General features: G+C 55.7%; 1 protein-coding gene across 2 annotated transcripts in view; it reads left to right on the top strand.

Moving 5' to 3' along the window:
* DHRS7B (dehydrogenase/reductase 7B) overlaps positions 1-8,354 on the top strand; it is a 74,462-nt gene that overhangs the window by 43,664 nt on the left and 22,444 nt on the right. For both annotated transcript variants that reach the window (XM_006161631.3, XM_006161629.2), the window contains exons 2-3: positions 1,685-1,863; positions 7,826-7,935. In XM_006161631.3, coding sequence (XP_006161693.1) covers positions 1,685-1,863; positions 7,826-7,935 — 289 coding nt within the window. The remainder of the gene's footprint in view (positions 1-1,684; positions 1,864-7,825; positions 7,936-8,354) is intronic.

Genomic DNA, 8,354 nt, shown 5'->3' with positions numbered 1-8,354 from the left:
AAAGCTGTCCCGACAGACTGGCAGCCATTCCTTCTCCTTAGCTATTACCCACCCTGCCCCTGAGAACCCCCCTGTTTTCCGGGGCCTGGGCCTGCGAAAGTCCTCATGCAGCATCAGCATCCGCAGAGCCACGGGATGGCGCCTGCTCGAAACCTTTATTGTGCACTTTCCAGGTGCCAGGCAGAGGGGCCTTGGCTCCCAGCTTCTCCTTGAGACTCAGCGGGGCCTGGCCTGAGCTTCTGGCGGGGGAAAGAGCAGGACCTGTCGTCCTGGTTAAAGAGCTGGGCACTCCGGTGCCACTGGCATTCCCACTTCATCCGGTGTGGGCTTGGCACAGTGTGGGGAGAGAGGGCTGAGTGGGAGCTGATGAGAGGCGGCCATTTACAGTCCAGGAGGGTTATTTTTTTATGGTGGTGAAGAATTTGGGTACATTTGGATAGACAGGTGATAAAGTAAACACTAAACCAGTTGAGTTGACAGTTCCAGTTGGAGCAGAAGCCCCTTACAGTGGGGGCAATTTTGGCCTAGATCGGGACAGCCACCCTGAACGTGAACTTGGGGATCTCAGCAGCTCAGTGCACGGCAGGGGTGTGTGTCGGGGCCTGCAGTGTTCCTGGCTTACAGCATCCACAGGGTTGATGTCACCTTGGGAAAAGAAGCAGAACTGTTTTAAATGCAGGGGTCGAGGAGATGGGACAATGGGTAGGTGGTGAGGCTTTTGCTTACTCGCAGACTGCTGACCAGCATAGCCTTCAGACTTGCCCCCAGAGCTCGGCTTGCTCTGGGAAAGGGTGGCTGCTCCTGACACCACAGTCCTGGAAGTGGGCAGTGGGGCCTTTAGTCTAACAGGCTGTCCCACTGGCCGAGTGGCCTCAGCATTTCGTTCCCCACTAGCTCATCCTCGGCCTTCCTGTAACTGTCTTGGAGCCGTGGCTCTGGGCTCGGGGCGTGGGTGCACGAGAAGGATGGCGCAGGAAATTAGGGGCAGTGTGGAGAGACGGGATCTGTTTTCTGAGAACTGCACACCGCTGCACACATGGCCTGTGGCCCCCCGGGTCTGCGTGGCCGGCTGGCTCTCAGGAAAACGCCAACGTGCACACCCCTGGGCGCGGCGGGCAGCACGCACATCAGCTTGGTCTGTGCTCACGCTCGACCCTGGGTGGCGTCGATCCACGCTGAGCTCCAGAAGTACGTCTTTGCCATCACGGACGCCATCTAGGGCCCCTCCTGGAAATAGCCATCTCCCAAGTGTCTGCCCAGATGACTATAAAACCTGCTATGATTTCCTTCTCCCTGCCCTTAAAAAATGTTCTCGTCACACAGATGGAGGTTGCAAATGGTAACGGGCATGACCAGCTCCCCCTAGGCAGTTTCCAGAGGAGCCAGGGGAGTACGGATGTCCCTCCTGGGACGCTCACTGGTGACCGGGTCCTCAGCTGAATGACAGCCTGAGCTTACTCCCTGAGCGGCCTTTCGAGGCCTGTGGCTTTGCTCTTAGCACAGAATGGGAAAACAAGCCCCATAGTGCCGCCGGGAACAGGGAGCGCAGGGCCGGGCACGGTGTTGGCTGGGGCTCGTGCTGAAGTCTGAGAAGGGATCTGGTTGTGTCAGACCAAGGGATGCACCTGGGCAGCACTCCGGCCTCCTACCTGGTCCCTAGTCTGCTTGGCTCTGGTTCTTCCAGGAGGAGCCCGCTGAAGGCGAGGGTCATGGACGTCATCACCTCTGCGGCCATCCTGCCCCTGCTGCTCGGCTGTCTGGGCGTCTTCGGCCTCTTCCGGCTGCTGCAGTGGATGCGCATGAAGGCCTACCTGCGCAACGCTGTGGTGGTGATCACAGGCGCCACCTCGGGCCTGGGGAAAGGTGGGTCCTGGGCGGTGCTGCTGGGCATTGGGGTGGGCAGTGGGGACGGGGCGTGGGGAGCCCAACTGCACAGGGACCTGGAGTGACAACAGCAGGAAATGCAGGTAAGTGGGTGTGACTGTCCTGGGCACAGCTGGGAAAAGCAGGAGTCCATCCACCGGGTGGGGACGGGAAAGCTGGTGGAGATGACTGGCCCCTGGAGCCTGTAGGCCCACTGCAGGGCAGCCTTACGCAGTTCCCACTACTTGGTGAAGGGATTGTTACGTGAAATCTCCCAGTTTCTGAATCAGGACCACTTTAAGACGTGATTTTACCTGTGAGGGCCAAACCATCTTCCTGGATTTGGCTGGCACCCCCTGGCCCACGGCCATGGTACCTGCCCACTGTGCACCTTTCCCTCCTGAGGCGGGGCTCCACCTGTACTCTCGGTTGGTAAAGGTCTGCAGGGCTGGAGACAGGCTAAGCGATGCCTCAGCTGTGGTTTAACCAGGCTCTCCAGTTAGTCCCATTCTAGTTCAACAGACACCTTGAGCTTCGAAGTCCCAGGAACTGTGTGCTGGGACACCCCCTGCTCACTCCCAGACCCACATGGATGAGTCGCAGGGCTCGGTCTTCCCCTCCACATGGGCATTGGCCTTGGCTGCCTGGACGAGGGGCAAATGCAGGCACGTTGCATGGAGCCTGCGGTCCTCTGTCCTCAGCGTCCAGGCATGCGCACACCACAGCACCCCTCCACACTCGTGGGCGGCTCCACAGGAGAGGGCTGAGGAGCTCCCTGAGCTGTGGCTGACGCACTGCTGCCACGTCTTGTTCGGTGAGCTGAGTGAGCATCTGCCAAGTGAGGCTCTGCGCCCAGTGCCGACAGCCAGGTGAAAGGCAGCGGCCCTCCGCGGGAGCTCACGGGCTGCTGGAAAAGGACGGGGACTTAGCTCAGTGCATGGAGTGCCGTTCAGGTGATGGATGCTCCCAGCCGGGCTTGGGGAGAGGCACGTTATCTGTGCTGGCTCGGGCCACATTTTTATGTGCGTTATCGCTAAATTCTCACAGCTAAAGTTCCAAGAAGCTGTGACTTGCCCTGGGACTTCCAGCTAGAAAGTGCAAAGCTGGGACTCAAACTTTTGTCTCTCCAACTCCAAAACTCAGTCATAAAGCTTCTCCTGCCTGGCCAGGTGATGGCCAGATCAAAGCAAGTTGTGGGCCAGGAGGGAGGGCGTTCTGAGGTGGCCCAGAGGTGGGAGGAACGTGGACGTGCAGGTTGGGCCTTACCTGAGGGTAAGTGGGCTGCAGTAGGCCCAAGGAGCCTGGGAAGGCCGCGAGGAGCACGGACTCTGAATGCCACTGTGGTGTTAGGTGAGGTCTCCAGGGGTCAGTGCCTCATTTGTCACTGGATATCCAGACCTTTGAAGGGACAGCTGTCTCCAGGCCTGTCGCCATCGGTCACTCCTCTGACCTTACTCACCTACTATATATAGGGTAATCAGCTGCTGCTTCTCTTGACCTCAGAGAGAACACTTTTCACAAGTCCTTGGAGAGTATTTGAGAGCTGGCCGAGGTGGAATAGGGAGTTGCAGGTGCCCAAAAATGTCGATGTTAATCGAGAAGGACACTGTCGTTTGCATTTGCTCTCCTGACACCAAGGCTGTGAAGGGAATAGAAAGTGTGATGGGAAAACCAAACCTGTGCTTGGTGGATGTGATGTCAAGCCTTTTCTGGACTCCCGTCACCCTGTTTAACATCTCAGGGACAGGAGTACCTCCATCTGACGGCATAGGAACAGATTCTTATTTTTAGAGACAGATTTTGATTAGAGAGTACAGTGCGTTTTCCAGGGAGCTGGAGAGACAGAAAGTGAAAAATCACCCCTAGGGAGATGGCCACATTTCTTCTCCTTCATTCTTCTCAGGATTTAGGGCACTCACACATGCACCCGATGTGTTTCAGGCCACCCGATCTGGGACACAAACCACAGTCGACCACGTGGGAGTCCAGCGCCACCTGCTGGCCCCAGAACAGGTTCTTTTCATTTATTTATTATTATTATTTTTTTTTTTTTGAGAGGATCTTGCCTTAGAGACAGAGACAGTGAGAGGGAAGTTGAGAAATCACCCTCCAAGGGGGATAGCCACACCACAGTCCCTTCTCCACCATTCTTCTGGGATCTTGGGCACACATGCACACATGGCTGGCCTGAGTTTCAAGTCACCATGCCTAGGACTTGAACCACGTTTGGCCATATGGGAGTTCAGCAATCTGACTGCTATGCTATCTGCTAACCCCAATTTTTATTTTTAGAGAATTTTTAATAAAAATAATTATTTTATTTTATTTATTATTGTTATTATTATTTATATTTGACCAGAGAGAGACCGAGAGGGAGAGAGAGCGAAGGTAAGAAATCAAGCTACCAGGTCTGGAACTCAAACCGTGGTCAGCCATGTGGGAGTCCAGCACCTCAACCACCGTGCCACTTGCAGGCCCTCATGTTCTTCTTAAATGTATTTTTTTAAATTATGCCAGAGGGTGTGTGCACACACACAAGAAAGAAGAAAGAGAAAATGCCCCCAGTGGGGCCTGGCCCTGCCACAGTCCTTTTTCTCCGAATCTATCCCATCAGAAGCCTGGGTATGGGCAGCGCTGCATGTGAGCCGCTGGGGCCACCTTGAAGGCAGGTCAGCCATGTGGGATCTGAGCTCCGCCCAGCATTGGACAGCTGCAGAGGGCCAGCCCAGGAGCACATTCTTAGCTGGCCGTCTCAAGTACAAACACCCTTTGTTGATTCCACCGCAGATACGCCACTGTCACTCCTGGGAGGCCGCCCTGCTGTCCTCACTGGCCTTCCTGCCTGGTCAGCCACCGTGGAGGCGTGGGCTTCTGTGATGAGTCCTCTATCTTAGCCCTTATTTTGTGCATCTAAGCTACGTGAGCTTGTCCCTGTAGAACAGTAGGGCCATTGAATAAAGGAACAGAATGTTCTGGATGCTGCCTCAGCCAGCCTGAACCCCATAGTCCGTACAGCTGTCTCGATTTACCACCCGGGCGTGCCTGCAGCACCAGAGAGCAGAGTATCCGCAGCCCTGGCTACGTGGTACCTTGGAGCTGTTTCCCTTTTTCTCTTGACCTTCCTGCCTCCCTGTAACAGCCATTTCAGGAAATGAAAATGCAATCCTTCCAATCTGTTGTCTTCATTTCTGTCATTCTCTACATAAACTTTAATTTCCTCCCTTTGGGCTTTGCTAGGAAGCAGACCTTAAGCAGGGTTTAGGCAAGCCTTTTCCAGAAGCTGTTCAACACCCACATGCCTCCCACACTTGTTCATGTCTGTGTCCTGTAGTGGCACTTCATAAAATGTCCTTGTGTCAGACAGGACAAAACTGGGGTGGGGGAGCCCACAGGGCCCAAGGTTCCTCAGCCTTGGGGTGATCTAGCCCAGGAGTGCCCCATCTGTTCTGGAGGGCAGCCCTGGCCCCTGGCCCCTGCCCCGGCCTCTGCTGCTCTCCTGAGAAGGCCTGCACAGCCCTCCGGTCGGCCCAGGCGGGGTGCAGCCCTGTTCCCACAGGATGAGCTGGGGCAGACACCCACCTGCTTCAGAGAAGGCAGTGCACACACCGGCACCCCTTCGAGGTAGCCTACTTAGAGCCTCCTTCCAGAAAGCTCTGTGGCCTGGAGGTGGCAAGTATAGGCCTGAGGAGAGCTGAAGGAAGAGCCAGAGTGCAGGGAGAGCTCTGCACTGGGAGGTTCCCACCGAGTGCTAGAGGACTCGGATTTCCCCTCTCCTGTGCCGAGCTGGTCAGTCTTTTTTTTTTCTTTCTTTTAAAATTTGCTGTAGGGCATGTGTGCTCACCAGAGAGAGAGAACTCCAACGATGGTCAGCCATGCAGGAGTCTAGTGCCTTAACCACACCACCACCTGCCACCCCTGTCCTTTGGTCTTTAAGGGAGCTTGACCTTTCTGCGAGGGAAGGGCTGTGCACACTACTCATTGCCTGGGCCCTCCCACCTTCTTCCCTCCTGGCGAGGAAGTGACGGCCCTGCTCCCTCCACCCGCTTCATGGCTCCCAGAGGCTGGGCTGCCTGTTTCTTCTATGAACCTGGGGGCCGAAGGTGCCCCTTCACTGCCTGAGCCTGTAAGACTGGGTGTGGGCCAGTGGCACCACGGTCAGCCAGGGCGAGGGCTCAGGCAGATGTGCTGAGGCTAGGCGGGGCAGGCAGTGCCTCTTTAGACCCCCACGCTCTAGTCTCCACCGTGGCTCAGGGTTTAGGACCACGGACCAGTACACTGTCTACCAAGCACCATGGTGGTCTCCTCTCCTTGAACTCGTCCACTCCACAGTAGTCCCCAGATTAGGCACTTTAAAACCTGCATCTTAAAGAAGAGGAAAGTGAGAAACGAAGGGGTTATGGTTTACTGAACCGAGGTCACAGAATCAGACTGGGGGTGGACGAGGTCCAAGTCATGCAGGAAGTCTAGCTGGGTCCGTTCTCCCAATTGCAGGGCTGTGTTCTTTTCAGAAGCCGAGTGTTGTCAGGGCACTCAACATTTAGGTAGGACAGACAGGTTTGAGAACGGGAAGGAAAAGACGTTCCTGCTGTTTCCCCCACCTCACCCCAAGTCAGAAGGTTTTCCTCCCTGCCGCTGGTGCTGTCTGCTCCTACCTTGCCAGGAATTCCCCTGACTCCTGCTGGGCTGGTGCTGGCCATACTGCCCCAAGGGCCAGCCACAGCTTTCCCCAGAGCTAGCAGACAAAGGCAGAGCCCTCTCCCGGATGGCAGGAGAGTTGAGTCCATGGTGGCCACCTCGTGCAGAAGGCAGCCTGGCTTCTGCTGCCAGGGACCCTTGCAGCCAGCACTCCTGCCCCTCTGTGGCTGTGGCATTCAGCATTTCCCATCATTTGGGATCCCTCTAAAAACTTCTTTTTTGGCTCCAGCATGAGTTTCTGTTTCTTGCCACCAAAAAAAGATTGAGTGATTGATGTGTCCTGCCAAGGTCCTAGCTGAAGTCCTCTCAGTTGTCTCCTCTGGAATATTGTAGTGGGATCTCTGCCACCCACAGGAGCCAGCCTTGTTTTTTTGAAGAGAGATTTTTGCTATAGGGCACATGTGCTTGCCAGAGACAGAAAGTGAGAAATCACCCCCCTAGGGGGATGGCCACACCACAGTCCCTTTTCCATTTTTCTTTCGGGATTTTGGGTGTACAGAGATGTGCCTAGAGTGTTCCTTTAGTTGCAGGCCTAGAACTGTGCAGTTGGCCTTAACCACCACGCCACCTGCTGGTTTGGAGGAATGAACCTTTTAAAATATGGGGCCTTTGCTGCTGAAGGACTCAGCATGCCTGAACTCATTCGACTCCTTGTGTCATTATGCCACCTGAGCCCCGCCCAGCCCGGCAGGGGCTGGTCCCTCCACTCTGCCCCAGCCTTGCACACCCTGCTCCCTCCCTCCACCGCCGTGGGAAGCTGCCCCTCAGGCTTCAGGGCTCCTGGGGGGCACGCCACGCTTCCTTATGTCCTATGCCTTGTTTTTCTACAGAACCATATTTGTACCCCGGTAGTCAACTGCTGGCTAGTGACTGAGGACACAGACAGACCGGGAGCCGGCCCTGCCTGTCCTAGCCAGTCGTAGGCTCCCTGCCTGGTTAACTTGCTGAGCCTAACCCTGCTGGCTTCCTCGGCCGTGAACATGGGATGACGCATACCGGTTGTTCAGGGCGAAACAGGAGCAGATGGGACCTGCTGAGCACTGTACTAGCGGCTCTGCCTGTCCCCCACCGTCCTCTCTGCCTGGTCCGTGAGCCTCAGGCTGCGAGCTCCACGGTGGGCCCCCGCTCCCGGCTCCTAGCAGGGGACAAAGCATGCATCCAGTGTGAAGAAACAGACACTCTGCCACACAGGGTGAATGCCTGGGCGGCATTGGGAAGACGCGTGTGGGATTTCCTCAGCTGCCAAGCTTCTTTTCTCTTCCCGTAGAATGTGCGAAAGTCTTCTATGCGGCCGGTGCCAAGCTGGTACTCTGTGGCCGAAACACGGAGGCCCTGGAAGAGCTCACGCAAGAACTCTCTGCTCTTCGAGCCACTACGGTGAGCCAGCCTGGGTTCTGAGGGGAAATAGCAGGCCACCCTGGGCTGCTGGACTGTCTGGCTGCACGTGACCATTCTGTCCAGGGTGGGCAGCAGTTCTCCTGGGCCCACTGCCTGCAGAGGGAGAGCTGGCCTGCCTCACCTCCTGCTAGCGGAGGCACCCTCAGTGGCAGACGCCCACCCCCTCCTCTCACTTGGCTAAGCCCTAGGCAGCTTGTGGGGCTGGGGCCAGGGTTGGCAATGACTTTAAAAATTGTAATTATCGTACAACATAAATAATATTTATCATTTGGGTCATTCATAAGTGTGAGATGCGGTGGGTTAAATACCTTTACAGTGTGTGTAACTACTGTATTGGAGATGTTAGAAAACAATTCCAACGAAATTCTTTTTTTTTTTTTTTTTTTTGGAGAGGTTTT

Source organism: Tupaia chinensis, unplaced genomic scaffold (assembly GCF_000334495.1).
Source record: "Tupaia chinensis unplaced genomic scaffold, TupChi_1.0 Scaffold138725_1, whole genome shotgun sequence".
Classification (NCBI taxonomy): Eukaryota; Metazoa; Chordata; class Mammalia; order Scandentia; family Tupaiidae; genus Tupaia; species Tupaia belangeri.
Note: the sequence above shows the minus strand (reverse complement) of the source record. Positions and strands in the feature narration are given on the sequence as shown.